A 21,461-nucleotide genomic window follows, 5' to 3' on the forward strand; every position below is an offset into this window, starting at 1 on the left:
ATTTTTCTCTTCACATTTTTAAGCAATAATAAATATTACATAACTTAATGTTCATATATTGAACAAGACTTACACATTTTACCATATGAATAGTACTTTAATAATAGAACAGTGTGAGAATTTAATGGAGTATCATTACAAACATTTTAAAATGTATGTGATATATTAATAGAATAACTGTTAAGAACTAATCTGTGCTTTTGAGCTTCTAACTGCTGTGCCCTCTGAATATGAATTTCCAGAAGCTCCTTGTTTGGTTTCAAAATGCCTTTTCATATTGTATTCCTGAACTACTGACACACATTCATTGCACAATAAACACACTGGCTTTGCGTTCGGTACAGTTGGTAAAATAAATAAGTATTTATTGGTCCACTCATTGTTGAATCTACAATTGTCACCATTTTCTGTTCCTACTACAGTAGCTAGAGTAGAGAGAGCCATGTTATAGCAACACGAGTAAAATAAATAAATAAATAAATAAATAAATAAATAAATAAATAAAAATCACGTAGTATTATTAAGGAGTTAATGATAAATTAGAAATAATAGTTGTAAAACTAAATGTTTCACCTCAACCACCGTGCCGTTTCCTTGTGTTGAGCGGGTGACAGAGTAACGGATTTGCCATAATAACTAAATAAATGAATACATAAATTAAATTATTACTTTTTTTAATCTGGGTTTTTTTTTTTTTCTGGTACTTTTCACTTTTCTGTATATACAACTCCAAAATGATTCCACAGAACTGAACTCACAAAACAGCTAGTTGGTTTTTCAAACAACTCGACTCACACAGCACACAGGCAGCGCCGCAACAGAGAGACAGTCCATCAGTGTAACGCCCACAAAACCACCTGTTTTTTCATTCTCCATTGATCCAAATAAACAATTTAAAACATTTTATACAAGCGTCATCGCTGGGATTCTGGGTAGTGTAGTTTTCTAAGCAATCCATTTTTTTTATAGGAGAATTAACAGCGGTAAAAGACAAATGCCAATTCCGTTCCCAGTGCCTAATTCAGTAGCCCTACACTAGGTACCATAATAGAAAATATGGCTGAAGGGGGGAAAATACATGCAATTATATCTCCCCATCTATTGTGGTCAACAAAGTTGAACATTACTTGAGGTGGTAGATGGAAACCTTTTTATTTGCTTTCACATCATTCTAGGTTAAATATGAGTGCCTTTCAGATGAAATCAAAATTGGAGATTATTACCTGCGGCTGCTTTTAGAGGAAGACGAGAGTGAAGAAACAGGGGCTATCAAAAGATCGTGAGTGTTTCATGTATTGTGAGTTTTTTTATCACAGTCCTCCTACAATGTACTTCCTCCCTGCGCTGGTCTCTGTGTACAATACAGCAACAGCTGGGCCAGTACGTAGCCTACTGAACACATTATGAGGGTCATCGTTCTATGAACTGCATGTTCCTTTTTGTCCACAGGTACGAATTCTTCAATGAACTCTATCATCGTTTCCTACTTACGCCTAAAGTGAACATGAAGTGCTTATGTTTGCAAGCATTGGCCATTGTTTATGGAAAGTGCAATGAGGAAATCGGACCCTTCACTGATACAAAATATATAGTTGGAATGCTGGATAGGGTAAGTGCATGTTTTGCTGCAGTAAATGTCACAATATGTAGATCCACATTTATTAGGGCTGCAGCAGACCTGGTGCAATGAACAGCTTGTTCTGTTGTCATGCTGTTAGGCAGTGTGAGGTCTGTGCATAATTTGCATGAAATGTTTTTGGATTAATTTACTATTACTGAAATCGATAAGCATTAATGTAAGCTCAGTTTGAATTTACATACTGTATCCTCTATATAAAGACACCCAGCATGTCTCATTCTGGCAGGTTTAAGCCATTTAGATGGTAAAAAATAATGGTTTTGATTGAAAAATTATTGACAACAACAACCTTGGGAGATGTAGGATATTTAGTTGTCTGTAAAAATAAATGGGGAACTGTAAAATATGGGAATGGGCGATATAAATGTAATATGTACAATTTGCAATTGTTTGCAGTTGTCCTATTGACAACTTGTTGTTTCAGATACTCTGTAATTTAACTGTCTGATAACCTTTTTACACAACCTAAATAATCCACAATCCTAATACAGTACACCCTCGCTATAACAAACCTGTTGGGGTTCCAGCCTTTTGTTCTTTATGTCAAGGGGTTTGTTATAGCGAAAGGACAATCAAAATGAACGATACACTGTTGGAGTAAGTTAACGAGATGAGATTGTGAATAAAAGTAGAATTGCATGTACCTGTTCGTCTCATACAGTGGCTCTCAAAAGTATTCACCCCCTTGGACTTTTCCACATTTTATTATGTTACAACATGGAATCAAAATTGATTTAATTTGGAGTTTTTGCCACTGATCAACACAAAAAAAGTCAATAATGTCAAAGTGAAAAATAAAATCTACTTGTTGTAATTGTTCTAAATTAATTACAAATACAAAACAGAAAATAATTGATTGCATAAGTATTCACCCTCTTGAGTCAATATTTGGTAGAGGCACCTTTGGCAGCAATTACAGCCATGAGTCTATTTGGATAAGTCTCTACCAGCTTTGCACATCTGGACACTGCAATTTTTGCCCATTCTTCTTTGCAAAATTGCTCAAGCTCCGTCAAGTTGGATGGGGACCTTTGGTGAACAGCAATTTTCAACTCTTTCCACATATTCTCAATTGGATTGAGGTCCGGGCTTTGACTGGGCCACTCCAGGACATTGACCTTTTTGTTTTTAAGCCACTCCAGTGTGGCTTTGGCTGTATGTTTGGGGTCATTGTCCTGCTGGAAGATGAATCTTCTCCCAAATCCCAGGTCTCTTGCAGACTTCAGCAGATTTTCCACCATGATTTCTCTGTACTTTGCTGCATCCATTTTGCCCTCTACACAAGCTTTCCAGGCCCTGACGCAGAGAAGCATCCCCATAGCATAATGCTGCCACCACCATGCTTCACGGTAGGGATGGTGTTCTCAAGATGATGTGCGGTGTTAGGCTTGCGCCAAATATAGCGCTTAGCGTTGAGGCCAAAAAGCTCTATTTTGGTCTCATCAGACCATAGAATCTTCTTCCACTTGGTCTCAGAGTCTCCCACATGCCTTCTGGCAAACTCTAGCCGAGATTTGATGTGAGTTTTTTTCAACAATGGCTTTCTTTTTGCCACTCTCCCATAAAGGCCAGTTTTGTGAAGCACCCGGGCTATTGTTGCCGTATGCACAGTGTCTCCCAGCTCAGCCGTGGAAGACTGTAACTCCTTTAGAGTTGCCATAGGCCTCTTGGTGGCCTCTCTGACTAGTGCCCTTCTCGCCCGGATACTCTTTGAGGATGTACTGTTCTAGACAGATTCACAGTTCTGCCATATTTTCTCCATTTCTTAATAATGGACTTTACTGTGCTCCAGGGGATATTCAATACCTTGGAAATGTTCTTATATCCTACCCCTGATTGATGCTTTTGAAGAACCTTATTCCGGATTTGCTTTAAATGTTCCTTCGTCTTCATGATGTAGTTTTTGTTAGGAAATGTACTAACCAACTGTGGGACCTCCCAGAGACAGGTGTATTTAACCTGAAATCATGTGAAACACCTTAATTGCACACAGGTGGACTCTATTCAACTAATCATGTGACTTCTAAAGACAATTGGTTGCACCAGAGCTAATTTAGGTGTGTCATAGCAAAGGGGGTGAATACTTATGCAATCAATTATTTTCTGTTTTATGTTTGTAATTAATTTAGAACAATTTGTAGATTTTATTTTTCACTTTGACATTATGGACTTTTTTGTGTTGATCAGTGGCAAAAACTCCTAATTCCATTTTGATTCATTTTGATTCCATGTTGTAACACAATAAAATCTGGAAAAGTCCAAGGGGGGGGAATACTTTTGAGAGCCACTGTATATGCAGTATTCTGCCTTTGCTTTATCCTATTCGTTAAAGAATTTAAACGCAGTACAAAAAGCAAAAATCCCGAATTGAAGCTGAACTTTTATTCAAAATCAATCTGCCATGAATCGTTTCAATGTGCCGTAGATCTTAATCCAACATGCAAGAATCCCAAACTGAGCTTTTATTCCAAATCAACCCGACATGAAAAGTTCATCAGATCCTCATGTGTTTTTTTTTCCCTTTAATCAATTTTGCTTTGCCACATGATTGCTGAACAGCAAAAAAAAGAGTGCTTTTTGACAACCCATATTCACGACAGAGATATGCCTGCGTTATTGCTTCTTTCAAACGATCAATATAGTTCCAGCTTTGTTGCAACATAAAATGATTTTCGTTTCTGAGGCATAGTTACACAGCGCGTATTTATTAAGACAAAAGACACTGCGGAGGTGGCATCCTGTGCGTACAGACTGGGATGTTGATAGTGGGTGTTTAATTCACTTTTTTATATTTTTTTTATTTGGGGTCCAAGGGCCAGGTTCATTATAGGCAAAGGTTTGTTATAATGAAGGGTGTTATAGCGAGGGTGTACTGTGTGTTGAAAACATGATTGTTGATGAATTTAACAGCAATCGCATGTTTTCAACACTTGTTGTTTGTGCATAATATAGTTGGTGAGGATTGGGTAAAAATGGGCTGTTACAAGTTAATTGATTTATTAATATTACATATTAATTTAAAACTTACAGTTCAGCATTCAAATATAAGGTGTTTGGGTTGTACAGTATCTGGTACAGATGCAGTCTCTATCTGTTGTCTTGTACAATGTGAAATATAGCAAAACTGTAACCCACTTCCATAAATAGTATTTACTTATTTCAATGGGCCATACTATTTAATGAATCTTTGCAAAGAGTGTTCCTATATAGTTATGACTTCAAAAATGCAAAACAGGTTTTGGGAGACCATATCAGTTTTTGAACTAAGGAATCCCATCTGGAGGGTTCTTGGCATAACTGTAACAAATACATATCAAGTGGTTAAAGAACATGATTCTGTAGTTCCCTTTCAAGTACGAAATGTAACCATTACCTATGGGATATAATCTCTTATAGCCAGAATTACCTGAGCACTTCTATCAAAGCTGCTCCTTTAAGAGCCCCATATGAGTCAGACGTCATCTCCACCGCCAGGAGATAAATAAGAGTGACGCATAAGGCTCAGTGCCATTTTCTCTTTCAACCTTTGCCTGAGGAAGGCGTGCGCTCTGACTTTAAGTCATAACTACGGAGATAAGTTGATTTAATTCACTTTTTCTCTCATTTCATATTTTGGATTAATTTTGCTTTTAAAACGTATAATTCTTCTTAGCTTTAGGTTCTGATGAAGTCCCCTCCGCAACTGTGTGTCCTGCACGAAGCCGGTGGCTCTCCGCCCCTTCCCCAGGATTCAGTACCTTGTTGCGGCTAAGTTCACGGGCTCTTCCTTGCTGCTCGGCTTTTTGTGAGTCGATATTAAAATTCTTGCTAGTGACTTTTCATATATTTCATATAGAACCTGTACCCTGGTCGGTACCAGAGCCGGTACCAGGAACCATGTCAGGAGTCGGTACCACAGCCGGTACCAGAGCCTGTACCAGTGACCAGGTCGGTACCAGAGCCTGTACCGGTGACCTGGTCAGTACCAGAGCCTGTGCTCTTCTAAATTCTGCTCTTCATCATCTGGCTTGGAGAGCTCCCCTGCTAGAGTTAAGGGGCAGAACCGTTTTCATGGTGCGCAACGCAGAAGCCGGCGCAATTATCGGCGCCCTGCTCACCAGCCGCAGGCACAGGCGCAAGACTCTACCAGCCAGCAGCCCTAGGGATTTGCTACCACAGGTCCAGGACCCATTCTATCAGCCCCACCTGGATTATTGGCCATCGTTCACCACGGACACCTGGGTGATTTCCACCATTAGGGCCGGGTACTCTTCTGCAGTTTCGATTTGGCCCCCCTCCCTTTCAGAGTATGATCGCAACAATGGTCATAAACCCTCAAGACATTGTTAGTGTCTCAGGAGGTGGCGGCCTGCAGAAACAGGCTATTTCAATTGTTCACCCTCTCAGCGAGAGAGAAGGGTTTTATTCCAGGTACTTCCTGCTGCCGAAACGGGATGGCAGCCTCAGACTGATCCTCGACCTCAGACAGCTCAATCTGTACTTGAGAGTCTGAAGGTTCAAGATGCTGACAACATAGCAGCTGTTGAGGTCAGTCAGGTCAGATGACTGGTTCACTACAGTGGACCTCAAGGACGCCTACATTCACATCCCTGTAAGACCTGGCCACAGGAAGTACTTGCAGTTCACCTTTCAAGTCACCTCGTACAAGTTCCCTATCAAGTACGAAATGTAACCATTACCGTATGGGTGCTTACCTGCTAAAGACATTGAACCTGAATAATTATATCAATGCTGCACGCAGTGCCTGTGACGCAGTCTTGCCCACCCCCGAGGGCATATAAGGACTGCCCGCACAGATCACAGCATCGTTTTTCCCCCAGAGTGGAGACATTTGAGCCGTCTCGGGCTATCTGACAGTCTACATGCTCCCAGTATGGTTACAAATGGGGTATATTCCTGACGTGGTGTCAGTTGCGCAAACTGGACTTGCCCCATGACAGATATACTGCAATTTCTGCAGGACCTCTTTGATGAAGGGAAATCTCCCTCCATGTTTAAGGTCTACCTGGCAGCTATCTCAGCTTGCCATATTAAAATTGTCTCCTCAGGAGCACACTTCTTGGTGGGACAGTTTTTGAAGGGTGATCGGAAGTTAAGACCCCCTAGAAAGGACCTTGTTCCTCGCTGGCGACTTAATGTAGTGCTGGATGTGCTTACAAAACCGCCATTCAGCAGAACTGAAATTCCTGTCATTAAAGACGGCTTTTCTGCTTGCTATTACCTCTGCTAAGCCGGTAGGTGAAATGCAAGCATTCTCAACAGCGAAAGCCTGTTTATTTTTTGCAGAGAGTAGAACTGAGGTTTCTCACCACACTAATCCTGCTTTTCTCCCTAAAAGCATTTCTGCTTTCCATATCAACCAGTCAGTGGAATTGGAGGCCTTCCATCCACCTCCTTTCCAGTCTGACAGGGAGAGAAAGTTCCATACACTCTGTCCAGTTAGGGCAATGGCGTATTATGTTGATCACACCCAGAGTTGTCTGCAATCAGAGCAATTGTTTATTTGCTTCAGATCTGTTCCATGGATAAGCCTTGTCTAAAAGGCGGCTGTAAAGGTGGATTGCAGACACGGTAAGGATTGCATACGATCTAGTCAACTTGTCCCAACCCGGAAAAGGTCACTGGTCACTCCACAAGAGACCTAGCAACATTTGCAAAGCTGCAGTATGGGCCACGTCTCGTACTTTTACCAGGTTCTACCGACTGAATGTCGTAGATCAGCAGAACCCTGTTTTTGGGACCAGAGTGTTAAGAGCAGCCACTCATACTGTTACCATTACCCTTCAAGGTCTATGCATTCACTCCAACACAGCAGGCCTGAAAAGAAAATGGTGCTGAGCTTTATGCATCACTTGGGGTGAAGACGACATCTGATGCATACAGGGCTGTTAAAGGAGCAGAAGTGCTCAGGTAATTCAGGCTATAAGAGATTATATCCCATTTGGTAATGGTTAAATTTATATTTCATGTTCACTTGTTTTTTGCACTTTTAAGTCACAAATATATAGTGGCACACGGTCTGTTTTTACAGCACATTTTAAAACCTGGATGGAAATTGGCTACACAGCCGTTGGTATAGATTACATGCCCTTTCTCACTCTTTCTGTTTACAGTGTACTGACAGACTAGAGAGAGACAGAGTTATCCTATTTCTAAACAAACTCATTCTGAACAAGGTGAGAAACCCATTTGTATTCTCTTGTTTGTATAATTGTTATTGGTACTGCAAAAACTGATAAGATTTAAAAAAAAAAATATATATATATATATATAGAGAGAGAGAAAATACTGACACCCTGTCAAACAACATTTATTTTACAGACAGTTTATATCTGTCCTCACTAGTTACCATTTTGATTTTGCAGAAAAATGTGAAGGAAGTCATGGATTCCAATGGTGTTCGCATTTTTGTGGATTTACTTACACTGGCTCATCTTCACACAAGTAGGGCTACAGTGCCACTGCAGGTAAGGGTCTCCTACATTTGAACTTTACAGTTGCCTAGCTCGAGGGTCTAATTTTCAAGCACTGCCAGGTATTCTGAAAACACCGTTTGGATTTTGTTTATACCAAGTTGTGTAATACTTTTCTATTTCCCAGAGTAATGTTATCGAAGCTTCGCCTGATATGAAGAGGGAAAGTGAGAAGGAATGGTACTTTGGGAATGCAGATAAAGAAAGAAGAGGCCCGTTTAGCTTTGAAGAGGTAATTACTATGCCAATATGGTTAACCTTCAATTAATATGGTTAACTTTTCATTATTAATAATTTCTGCTATTGTATGCATTGTAAAAGTATGGAATCCTAGAACTGTGTCATGTATTAATGTAGATTGTTCTTTTGTTTTTTAAAAAGTGGTATGTCGCATCATATTAACTGTTGCCTACAACAATAATAGCCCCAAACTATAATACTAAAAGTCATTCTGTCTCAAGGGACAAGATAAAACATAAATAAGCTCCGATTCCACAGCAGTTTCACCCATTCCAGGTTTTAGTCCGAGCTTGATGAGCCACATGTATAGATAACACGCAGAGTTGCATCTTCTTAACCCCTTCAACCCTTGATGTAGAAATGAAGGTACGTTGCAGGTACCAGGTTTTGAAATTATTTATTTATTTATTTATTTTTATTTTTTTATGAACAATAGTAAGTACTTATTTTTGGAAAGATTAACACAAACATCATACACAAGAAAAAATGTCAACTTTTTTGGTGAATAGCATCGCATGCAATGAACAATAAAATGTTATTTTTGTAAGCAGTATAATACATACAAAACACAAGATTTCTAAAGAATAAAAATATTTTTTTATAAACAGGAAAACATACATGAAAAATGTGTAATGAACAAAAAAACGTTTTGTAAACAGTAACATGCACATCGGCAAGCACACAAAGGAATGAACACCTTGAAAGCATGCAGAGATGAATGGCGGGGTGTATTGCTCTATTGAAAGCATGCAGAGATGAACAGCGGGGTGTATTCCTCTATTGAAAGCATACAGAGATGAAGTGCAGAGTGTAGTAATCTTTTACCATATACTCTGGTGCAAAATCAAAGGGTGGTTTCGGCTCCAGGTTTTCATCATCATGTTTTTCACAAAATAAAACCTTCTTTCAAAGTTACTCTTTTCAAAACACCCTCGATCACGCATCAAACTCTTATTTAGCTTATACCAATATAAAATAAAAGTGAACAAGTAATACTGCAAATAAACTTTACCAAAATGAAAGTAAATACTACAGTGTATACACGTTAAGATCGCTGATGGGATATATGTATCACCAGACAAACCCCCAACTGCAAAACAAACCTTCCACAGTACACAGCCTATATATACACAGCATAGTGACAGACCAGGCTGAAAGAAATCTACATAGAATAGACGGCAAACCTTGACATACACAGGTACGGCATGGTACTGCAAGTACTCTGTCTTTTGATGTTCCTGTGAACGTCCTGGAGCTGAAGTGGTTAAACTCCTAGTAAAATTAGGAATGGATCAAACTGCTATGCAATGGTCGTCTTTTTTTTTCCATTCCTGTAAAACCTCTTCAGTGTAGCTCAGTGCTGCCATCTGCTGTTTTATTCTCGTCGGCAGAAAAAATCTTTGGATCTCATCAGTGAGGGGCAGGAGGTCCAGTCTTTTGCACTACTATGTGTACCACTATAGAACACTGGTTTTGGCTTCTAAATCTTATATTACCAATTCTTCCTTATTTTAGATGCAGGAATTCTGGAAGTCCAATGTGCTGACTCCAAAGACGCGATGCTGGGCACAGGGTATGGATGGCTGGCGCCCATTGCAGGCTATCCCCCAGTTAAAGTGGTGCCTCCTGGCCACCGGGCAAGCTGTGCTGAATGAGACAGACCTGGCCACTCTTATTCTCAACATGCTTATCACCATGTGTTCGTATTTCCCCAGCAGGTACAGTGCTTATTTTTTTATGGGTTGGTGGTCCATTAGTGGTGATCAACTCAAGGGGCTCCCGAGTGGTGCATACGGTAAAGGTGCTCCGCGTGGAGTGCAGGATGCGCTCTATAGTCTGGACGTCGCCGGTTTGAGTCCAGGCTATTCCACAGCCGACCGTGGACGGGAGCTCCCAGGGGGCAGCGCACAATTGGCCGAGCGTCGCAGGGTGTCTTCGGCTCACTGCCACTGGCGACCCCTGTAGTCTGGCCGGGCGCCTACGGGCTTGCCTGTAAGCTGCCCGAGAGCTGCGTTGTCCTCCGATGCTGTAGCTCTTGGGTGGCTGCATGGTGAGTCCGCAGCGTGAAAAAAAAGCGGTCGGCTGACGGCACATGCTTCGGAGGACAGCGTGTGTTCGTCTTTGCCCTCCCGAGTCAGCGCAGGGGTGGTAGCGGTGAGCTGAGCTTCTAAATAATAATTGGCAATTCCAAATTGGGAGAAAATAATAAAAATAATTGGCAACGACAAAATGTAAAAAAAAATAAATAAATAAATAAAAATCTGATCAACTCAGATGTGCCTGGACAAAGTCATAGGTATTTTGCTTCATACAGAAATGTCAGGATTTGTATTGCATGATTTAGCATTTTCATTTTAAGAAAAATAGGGTAATCTTTTGGTTACATGAAACTCGGCAGACATAATCGAGAAAGAGGAGAGGAGGAGTATGCCATGGTCTGCTAATGCCTTACTGTGTCCTTAGGGATCAAGAGAACGCAATCATCAGACCTCTTCCCAGGGTGAAAAGGCTCCTTTCTGATAACACTTGTCTTCCTCATATTGTTCAGGTAAGTATTCATGCCAGTTAAGAACATGTATTATGATATATGACAACACACAATGCATATTTCACATCAGCCCTTTTCTGTCTTCTTTTGACCTAACCTAACCTGGCTCTCGGTAGCAGCCATAAAGATAGCATCTAATCCTAATCATCTGGGGACAACTCAGATAAATTTAAACTGAGAGAAAACATTTTAGGACATGATGCATTGTGAGGTACAGAGAGGATAGGTCTTTCTAACTATGTAGTTCAATGATAGTTTTGTTAAGAAGTTATAGCATACCTCTGCAAAAAACAAAGAAAAAAAACAAGTTGTAGTTTTTTTATAGCCTATACTTTAGAGGAGAACAACAACACAATATAAACAAATGTTATTTGAATATGTTATTCCATCCCCCTGCTTTGTATCACGTTTACAAAAAAAGGGGAAAAAACAAGCTGCAGTTTAAACATAATTGAGAAAAGACCAACATTATATTCAAATTTATGTTGGTGGATTATGCAATTTGGTTAGGCTACACAAAAAGCTTTGGTCTCTGCTATTTCTAACTCTAGGGTTCAGTGGGTTTTGGGCACCTTGTTTTGTTTTGAACCCCTGCTTAGTAAGTTTACAATGAAAGACAGAAAAAAGAAACAAAATTCAGTTGTCATGTCGTCTTTTTTCAATGAAAAGAGAAACGTAACAGAATTGAAAGAGTTGTAGGAGATATTACAGAGTGTAATTTCGAGTGAAACTTTTGTAGGTGTGTGGAGGCTTGACGGTCATCCTCAAAGGGCCGAGGTTCAGGTAAATCTTTAGAAGTTGTTGATAGTGATAGGGGAAGTATCAGGTCCAAATGGAGAGGGAGTTAATGGAGAGATATTCATGTGGTTACTTGACTGGAACATTCAGCAATTTTTTCTGTATTCCTTGCAAAGTAAAATGAATGGAGCAATCTTTCATTGTCCATAGTTAAATACTGATTTAAAACAAGGTTATGAAATGTGTACATGCCATGCGACCAGATGTAACAACAAAAAAGGTAAAGCTTTTTTAATAACAGTTAAAAGTAGGCCTACTACTACCAAAGGTTGTTCAAGGCATTAAAAAAACCCACACAGCATGGTCACCACTAAAACAATTAGAAAAAAAAAGAAAAATTGCACTTTTTTTTTTTTTGGTACACCGGTGTACCTCATAATGTAACAATTCTCTGTTTTTTTGTTTTGTTTTTTAACTGTTATTTACCCAATTTGAAATGCCTAAGTTAAATGTTACCATACTGCTGGAACCCAATTACAGACCAAGAGGATTGAAGAGGGCCAACTTCTGCTGTCAACCCAATGTTCTCAAGCTTATGAAGCCCAGCCTGGCTTCTGTCTGCCTTGCCTTGTGAGCACTTGACCAGTAAGGGTCGCTGAACGATCCCCAGACCAATCTAGTGTGGGTCCCTCGATACGATTGGTAACTCGATAAGATTGGTAACCACTGGAGGCCTTTTGATTTGATTAACACATCATTGATGATGAATCAAAATAAAAATGGATCAACATGTGCTTTGTTTTTATTGGTTGAATTAGTATTTTCATAAGACTTTCCCAGGTAAAAGTTATTGAATTGCTGTCTTTGTCGAGCAACTTAACAATATTTGTGTTATGGTATTCTACAGTGTGATATTAAGCTATATTTAGATAACTAATACAATCCATTTGGTATTTGGTGTAATGCATACTCACTTTTTGAGTTGAAACGGGGTGCATTTCTGCATTCAGCTGCATTGTAAGCAATGACAGAATAGTTTTAGATTTTTATTGTTTTGTTTTGTCTTTTCAAGCTTTTGCTTACCTTTGACCCAATCCTGGTTGAAAAGGTTGCCAATGTATTGCATCACATCGTGCAAGATAACCCCCATTTACCTCGCATGTACCTCACTGGGGTCTTCTTCTTCATCATGATGTACACAGGCTCCAATGTGCTCCCTATAGCAAGGTAAGAGGGCCATGTGCCATTACAGCACAGGTTTATAGTGATATGACTGGTGATTTTATTCTCATCTGGTAAAACACAATCACTTGAACTCAAACAGACTATGGGCTGTGTACTAGCTGCTTGAAGGATGGATGATGAACTCTGCAGATGAAGAATAATGACACTGAACTTTTAAAAGGTGTTTTCTGTTGCATAGGCTTGTGTATTTTATTTTTTATATTCTTTTTTTGCTTATTTAAGGTTCCTGAAGTACACTCACCTGAAGCAGGCCTTCAAGTCTGAAGAGGTCAGCAGCCCAATTTTCTATTCTTTATTTATGTATTTATTTTTGTTAAAGATCAAAGACCATATTCATAAGCATAAGTCTTATCTCATTAGTCTTATTATTTTTCAGCACACTATTTTAAATAGAATTGTGCTTTTTCAATATGCTTTATGCTACATTGTCATGCGTTTAATACAAGTGTGGAGATCTGAGGTTATTAATGGTTGTTGTTGTTAACTATTTTGTCAGTTTAATAATTTTTTCCTATTTTTTTTTATTTAATTTTACTTAATTTAGGCAAAAGGTCAGGATATCGTACAAAGGAGCATCCTTGGCCACATTCTTCCTGAAGCCATGGTCTGTTACTTGGAAAACTACGAACCAGAAAAATTTTCAGAGATTTTCCTGGGGGAATTTGACACACCAGAAGCTATTTGGAGCAGTGAAATGAGGTAGGGATTCCTGAGCGCTCTCGCGGTAATGATATCTGTCAGCAAAAGCCATTGCTTCATTTGGAAACTGCAGCATTTAAGACCTTAAATAAATCGGCAGCAGGGTAGAGCCTGTATGAGCCATGTGTCAGTGTATTACCTCGCTTGAAATATTGCACTGTCTTTTTAAAAATGGCTCTTTGCTAGCAATTCATACTCAAAATGTCTGTGTCTGTCAGTTATTTTTGTTCTTGTTGTTTTTCATGACTGGTGCCTTGGATAACACATCTTGCATGTTTTACCCACTATATATCTATAAAGGGACATATTAATTCCTTTGCAAAACTGTTGCACCACCAACTGCCTATACATCCTAGCCCCGTACTTCATATTAAACAGCTAGATCATTTAAACATTTTTATGTTTCTTTTCACACTATTTGTTACAAAAGGCTGTTTTATTTGAATAAAAGGTTATGAATTTTCCAAAAAGCTTATCGGAAGCCTTAAAGATATAGCACAATATGTTCTCTATCCACTCTCGTGTATGCATCTTAGTTCTTACAGCCAAGATTAGCCCATGACAGTCTCTTACAAGAAACGCATTACATTATCTTTGCTGTTTACTGTGTTGCCCGTATTGCAGCGCTATATTTTTAAACATGTTGACATTTTAAATTTCATATCATGGGTCATAAATTAACTGGGCAAGCACACTAATATGCTTTGACTGTGTCTATGGCAGGGAACTAGAACAGAAGAGCAGGTCCTGTACTCAAGTGAAAGCCCCTGAATAATAATTAGCTCTTCGTTCAGGTTTCCTCGGGCACTGCAGGTTTAAGTTTACTATTAGCATTTCCAGCTTATGTCATTTACTGCCAACGGGCAGTTTTTATTTGGGGGAAAAAAAAAAAAACTATTTATTGACTGCCATATATATATATATATACACACACACACACACACATACAAATATTACACACACACACTTGGACTCCGTTTTATCCACATGATTGGAGGTCCACAGCTGTGTGAAATGCACGGATAAATGAGGTGTCATTGTGTGTGACTAGAATGCACGTATAAAATACAGCAACTAGTAATGTAAACCAAATTAGCATTTACTGGAGATACATGCAAAATCAAAATGTGACACACCTCCAACCCTGTTTCCCTAACTTTTTCTGTTAACAAAAAAATAATAATAATAAATACAGATACAAATACTACAAGATCATAAGACATTTTATAACGGGAATAAGTTATTCAGCTCATCAGAGCTCACAATTTTCCTGTAAACTAAGTCATGTGTCTAACGGTTAGTGGTAAGTACGTGTTACTAGTTTTCTGGGATTTCAAAAAATACATTTCTATTTTTTTTTTAAACTTTAAAACTAAATAAACAAAACTTTTTTTTTTACATTTCAACAAAATATGTACCAACTGAAGTGTTTTTTTTTCGTAACAGCTTTTTTTAAACAATTCACTGCTGCAAGTCGTTCTTTTGAATATATATATATATATATATATATATATATATATATATATATATATATATATATATATATATAAATTATTTGAGTAATTTAGAATGATTGGACAAACAAAATGCTCTAATATCTGTTTTCTTACCTCTTACTAACTTTCTTACTCGTCAGGTTTTTAGTGTGCAAAGAATCTTCTGATTCTTCACTTTTTTTTTTCTTTTCATTAATTCAAACAGTGTACACGTAATTAGATTTAAGGTAGCAACAGCAACATCTATGATGTCTTTTAAATTTTGGAAGTATGAAGTACAAGCAGACACAGAAGGTGATCCAGGTATAATATTGCTAGAAAATGGATTTACACAAAAAAAGTTGTGACTGAGTCTTTCTTGACATTTCTTACTTTTTTTCCTTTTTTTTTTTTTTAGGCGTCTGATGATCGAGAAGATTGCTGCCCATCTTGCTGATTTCTCTCCCCGTCTTCAGAGCAACACCCGAGCACTTTACCAGTACTGCCCCATCCCTTCCATCAACTACCCTCAGCTTGATAATGAACTCTTCTGTAACATCTATTACCTCAAACACCTTTGTGACACACAGAAATTCCCAGACTGGCCTATCAAAGAACCTGTGAGTTCTCACAGCATCTTGATCTCTTTTTAGCCCCAGGGTAGGTCCCTTTTCTAAACCATTTTTGTTGTATTGCCTATCCAGGTGAAACTCCTCAAAGACACGCTTGAATCATGGAAGAAGGAAGTGGAGAAGAAGCCACCTTCAATGTCGGTAGACGATGCTTATGAGGTTCTAAACCTTCCTAAGGGGCAAGGACAGTAAGTGTTCCAAATAATGTATCTTGGTTGAGAACAATTAGGGTTTTTTTTTAAATCCCACCACCAAGTTTGGTAACTGATTTGTAGTTATATTACCCTGATGAAGGGGCTAGCCGAAACCTTTGTGCTTAACTGTAGTTTTTATAAGTCGTACCTGTGTTTTACTTGTAGACATGATGAGAGCAAAATTAGAAAAGCTTACTTCAGACTGGCACAAAAATATCACCCGGATAAGAATCCAGAAGGCAGGGTAAGTTGTTTTCTTATGTAACCCTTAACCGAGAAGGATTATATGCCTGGCTAGGGGGATACATGCATGGCTAGGGGGATTTATACTTATAAGTGGGGGGAAAAGAAACACACAAAGAAAAAAACATGCATGATCAGTTATTGTGGAAATAAATATGAGAATTCCTTCTAGATTGTAATTAATCAATTTCATGCTGCAATTCAATTTTAAGAACACCATACATGTAATTGTAAAAAAAAAAAAAAAAAAAAGCGATGTTTTTTCATTAGATGTGCTTGACAATATTAGAACTGAAGCCTGGAGGTCTGATCAGAACAACAATTGTAAAATTAATATGTGATTGTTATTATACTGTATAATAACACTTGGATCCTGCAAATGGCTGTGCTTATTGACACCATAACTGAGTTTGATTGATTTGTGAAATACAGATCAACTTGAAACAACCCAAAATGTAATCCATTCACTTCTTTGCATACAGGACATGTTTGAGAAGGTGAATAAGGCCTATGAGTTCTTGTGCACAAAATCAGCAAAAATTGTGGACGGTCCAGACCCAGAGAATATAATTCTTATACTCAAAACTCAAAGCATCCTCTTCAACAGGCACAAAGAAGGTAGGCTATTATGCGCAGGGTACTAACAGACCTCAATATGTACTTGAATCAGGGCTAAACCTTTATAACTGAGATTATATGTACAGTACATGGGCAGCAGTGTGGAGTAGTGGTTAGGGCTCTGGACTCTTGACTGGAGGGTCGTGGGTTCAATCCCCGGTGGGGACACTGCTGCTGTACCCTTGAGCAAGGTACTTTACCTAGATTGCTCCAGTAAAAAAACCCAACTGTATAAATGGGTAATTGTATGTAAAAATAATGTGATATCTTGTAACAATTGTAAGTCGCCCTGGATAAGGGCGTCAGCTAAGAAATAAATAATAATAATAATAATAATTCATGTTAGCAATTTGTTGTTGGCTATTGTGGTCCTGTGCCACTTACTCTTTCTGCGTCATGATTTCAAGAGTGTCTCTGTCTTTGTACTTTCCAGACCTGAAGCCCTACAAGTATGCAGGCTACCCAATGCTCATCAAGACCCTCACCATGGAAACTACAGACAACCAGCTCTTTTCCAAGACTTCCCCTCTTCTACCTGCTGCTGCTGAACTTGCTTTCCACACTGTAAATTGCTCAGCTCTTAATGCAGAGGAGCTGCGAAGAGAGAATGGAATTGAGGTAAAACTAGATTTTCATTCTTACTTGTGTGCACTGTGAGTAGTATTGTTTGATATTATTGTTCCTAAATGGATCTCGGCAGTATTTTAGGGTTCCAATTATTATTAGAATAATGATCGCATCTATTATAATATATAAACCTTTTCTCTATCGCTCCATAAAAAAGACGTCATAGTTCGTGAGTTTAAATAGATGATGTGAAGATTTTCCTTTCTTCTGTTCTTGTTAGCATTAATTGTAACTTGTTGTTTGTGCTACTCCACGAGGGGCTGTCTAAGTCTGCTTTCTTTGATTAAGTATCACAACCATGGAATCACCATGGGGCCTTTCTTTATTAGTTAAAGGAATGTAGAGACCTGTAATAGATTCCTGCTAAATAAAGTCATATGATCTACAGCGCTTGAAGAAGGCTTTACATCCAAAGTGTTGATTACTACCCTATGTTTCAGTCTCAGTTACTCAAATACAACAAACATTTAACAGCAATTACAACATCCATATATCGCAAATCTGTATCATTTTATGTAGGTTATATTTTTTTGTGTATACTTAAGTTGTATCTATATGCAAAAGGAAGACGACTTCATATTTACAGTATACCTAACAAAGTACTGAGGTCAAACATCTAATTTCTGATTTGACCCTGAACCTAAGAGGAGATTGTTTTCACCAGGTGTTACAAGAGGCCCTCTCTCGGTGTGTAGCAGTACTCACCGCCTCAAGCAAACCAGATGATATGGCTGTCCAGGTAAGCAGAAAACCACACTCCCAATACGGATTAATCATGCCATTAATGTAAAGACAGGTAGCATTTTATATATGTGGTATATATTTTGCTATGGTAAATATCTATATTGTTAAGTAGTAGAATGTCAAGGTTATGTTCTGTGCTGTAGAGTTACAGTATTTTATATGGACAGTTGCAGGATGTTAAAAAATCTATATTGCCTTCTAGAAGTTAGAAATTATGTCAACCAAATGGTGTCCATCACTTGACTTTCATTGTGTATAAAGATTCTGTAAAATTTGTTGGGACAAAACATATTGATAACATTGCCTTTTAGGTGTGTGGGCACATATACAAGTGCTACAGCGTGGCTGCTCAGTTTGAGGAGTGCCGGGGGAAGATTGTTGAACTTCCCAACATTATCCGGGACCTCTGCAGAGTGCTCTATTATGGAAAGGTGAATTGCAAAGTTAATTCTATAAAATGCAATATTCCCACGACCAAGGCTGCCACATTGACATTGTTTTGTAAAAGTGTAAACTGAACGGCACCATTTAAAGAATAGGCAAGGCTTTTTTCGATTGGTCAGTAGCTTTACTTCACATTTTCAACAATATCAAGCAGTACTTTGTAGTGAGGTAGGAAATAAAATAGGTAAGGAAAATTTATTTGCACACATGAATTAATGATTTATATATTGTCATTGGAAACAACAACTCATTATTGAACTTCGCCTACCTTTTTCTTATATCAGTTCCTAATTGGGGGGGGGACGAAGCAATTCCAGACAAATATTCAGTTGGCAGGCAGTTGAGTCTGGCCAAGTGCATGGTTGACTCTAGTTTAACAGCTGCATGTATACTGACATGCACGTATATAAAGAAAAATGCATATATAGCCTTACCATGACAAAAAAGCTAGGTTGTTTAATTATGAACAGAAATGCCTTGAGTCGGGTAAAAAGATCTGTGATTGATTGTTTCATTTGCAGAACATTCCACGGATGGCCACCTTGGCCGTGGAATGTGTCAGCTCCTTCGCTGTGGATTACTTTCTCCAGACTCACATGTTCCATGCTGGGGTCCTCTGGCATCTCTTAGGCTATCTTTTCAATTATGATTACACTCTGGAAGAAAGTGGCATTCACAAGTGTGAGGACACCAACCAGCAGGTGGGTTACTCCATTTTAATAGCTACTAAATTAAACAATAAATAAGTAATAAAGGGAATGTTTTAGCCAGTCAGATTACAATTTTCCAACTATTTACATATAATTACCGTTATAGAACACCTATACATACTGTACAGTGCTAGTTAGGGAATCCATTGATGCTTCTATGTATTTATGTAGTGGTTAGAGTACTGTATTACAGTGTAAAAGTTATTGGTCCCCCTCTCATAACTATTAGGACCAGTTTTATCCTGCATACTGGCCTCAGATGTTGTTGTCCTTTCATTTGTAATCTGGTTGAGTGATGTTTTTTTTTTCCTTCCCTAAAAGGAAGTGGCCAATAGTCTTGCCAAGCTTAGCCTGGTTTCTTTGAGTCGACTGGGCGGTTACATATTGGAAGAGGATGGCCCACCTGAAAATCCCACAGTACGGAAAAGCCTGGCTGCTATGCTTACTCCCTACATTGCCAGTAAATTATCTAAGAATACACCACCTGAGGTATGTGCAAATGTCTAACCAAAAATTAGGATTCATGACAATATGAACATTTTGTCATCTTCTCATGTAAAAATGGTATATAATTCCAATAAATTCCAAAAGGATTGAAACCCAGACACATAGGGATCTATTTAATTGATCAAAATGATGGCAGAACTGGTTAAAATCTGTTCTAGATGATTAGAACAGGGTGTAGCAAAGTTATGAACAATAACAGTGCATTTAAGTGTTATATTGTAAACGTAAAGAAGGATCCCAGTAAAGTGATTGAAATGACAGTGGTACGTAGAGTAGACTGCACAGTCAAGGTTGTTAATGCTATTATGTTAACTCAGTAACAAATGGTTTATTTTTCAGGTTCTCAAGCTGCTTAACAGCAACTCTGAGAATCCCTATTTGATCTGGAACAATGGCACCAGAGCTGAGTTGCTGGAATTCCTTGAAATTCAACAAGAGGGCATCATCAAAAGGGTAATGAGTTAATAACCACTCGTATGTCATCTGATCCACTACTCAGGAACACACTTGGCACGGGTTCACTTTTTTACCCATGGCTGTAGTAATTGTTGTACTATTCAAGATACTCTTGTTTGTGTGACTTTACGATTAACGTTTGGTAGTTTGGATAATTGTTTAAATGAGTCATAACTACGAGTGAAACCTATCCTAGATGTAAAGACATCTGTGATCACTGCTATAATTCTGACAGAGATATTGTAATGTTTCTCTTCTATTGTGTATGTATTGCTTGCATTGACATTTTTAGTTGATCACTACAATATGTCCACACTTGACGTAACTTCTATAACCTGAGAATAGTGTCATAGCCTTGGCTGGGGCTGGTCTTGCGTCTGCTTGTATACTGTTGACAAGCAAAACATTTTTACTTTTTATATGCACTTGTTTTCCACACGATTTACAGGGGGATTGTGATAAGAGTTTTGGAGCAGAGTTTGTCTTCAGTGAGCATGGTAAAGAACTGATTGTGGGGGAGATTTTTGTCAGGGTCTACAACGAACAACCAACATTTCCATTGGAGGTGAGCATTTCACTTCTTACTTCATTAGTGTATTGCTAAAACATCCAAAATACCCTGTTTCAAAATATGCAAAAGCAAATTGGTATTGCTGTACTTGAACGTCTTGATCATTTTTCTCTTCCAGTTTCCAAAAGCCTTTGCTGCCAGTCTCTTGGATTACATTGGGTCACAGGCTCAGTACCTCCACACTCTAATGGCCATCACCCAGACTGGGAAGGTGGAATCTGATCAACATGGGGAAAGATTACGCTGGGTGGAAATGGCCCTGGAAGCTTTGAGAAACGTCATTAAAAACAACCCAGGTAAACATTGCTCTTCCGGTAAAACTTGTCTAATCCAGCATGGCTTAGGACAGGAAAATAGTGACAGACTATACAGTGGTGTACTGTAAAATCTAATACTGCAATCAAAATAAAATAAATATATACATTATCATTTAAACACTTTAAATACCACAGTTCATACAGAACATATGCAGTCCAGGTATACTCTGTAACTCAAATTCAATACTTTCTCCATTATGATATTTTTTTTGTTTGTTTTACTCTGCAATACCTGCAGGACATGTGCATATTTACCCAACATACTTAATTATAAACTTAAACAAAAATCGCATGACTTTGTGCTGGACTGCACAGTCGGATTTACATTGATTGTAAGCAAA

At 38.5% G+C, this 21,461-nt stretch overlaps 1 protein-coding gene across 3 annotated transcripts in view; it reads left to right on the forward strand.

Annotated features, from left to right (window-relative positions):
- The window catches only part of LOC117400285 (dnaJ homolog subfamily C member 13), a 97,243-nt gene that overhangs the window by 58,948 nt on the left and 16,834 nt on the right, over window positions 1–21,461 (forward strand). For all 3 annotated transcript variants that reach the window (XM_059022655.1, XM_034000010.3, XM_034000011.3), the window contains exons 24-45: window positions 1,176–1,279; window positions 1,450–1,609; window positions 7,753–7,815; window positions 8,005–8,106; window positions 8,240–8,344; window positions 9,868–10,070; window positions 10,816–10,900; window positions 12,711–12,865; window positions 13,106–13,151; window positions 13,428–13,582; window positions 15,476–15,677; window positions 15,762–15,877; window positions 16,049–16,127; window positions 16,609–16,744; window positions 17,178–17,362; window positions 18,036–18,110; window positions 18,427–18,546; window positions 19,081–19,260; window positions 19,591–19,758; window positions 20,116–20,229; window positions 20,681–20,797; window positions 20,922–21,099. In XM_059022655.1, coding sequence (XP_058878638.1) covers window positions 1,176–1,279; window positions 1,450–1,609; window positions 7,753–7,815; window positions 8,005–8,106; window positions 8,240–8,344; window positions 9,868–10,070; window positions 10,816–10,900; window positions 12,711–12,865; window positions 13,106–13,151; window positions 13,428–13,582; window positions 15,476–15,677; window positions 15,762–15,877; window positions 16,049–16,127; window positions 16,609–16,744; window positions 17,178–17,362; window positions 18,036–18,110; window positions 18,427–18,546; window positions 19,081–19,260; window positions 19,591–19,758; window positions 20,116–20,229; window positions 20,681–20,797; window positions 20,922–21,099 — 2,848 coding nt within the window. The remainder of the gene's footprint in view (window positions 1–1,175; window positions 1,280–1,449; window positions 1,610–7,752; window positions 7,816–8,004; window positions 8,107–8,239; window positions 8,345–9,867; window positions 10,071–10,815; window positions 10,901–12,710; window positions 12,866–13,105; window positions 13,152–13,427; window positions 13,583–15,475; window positions 15,678–15,761; window positions 15,878–16,048; window positions 16,128–16,608; window positions 16,745–17,177; window positions 17,363–18,035; window positions 18,111–18,426; window positions 18,547–19,080; window positions 19,261–19,590; window positions 19,759–20,115; window positions 20,230–20,680; window positions 20,798–20,921; window positions 21,100–21,461) is intronic.

This window comes from Acipenser ruthenus, chromosome 4 (genome assembly GCF_902713425.1).
Source record: "Acipenser ruthenus chromosome 4, fAciRut3.2 maternal haplotype, whole genome shotgun sequence".
In the NCBI taxonomy this organism is placed as follows: Eukaryota; Metazoa; Chordata; class Actinopteri; order Acipenseriformes; family Acipenseridae; genus Acipenser; species Acipenser ruthenus.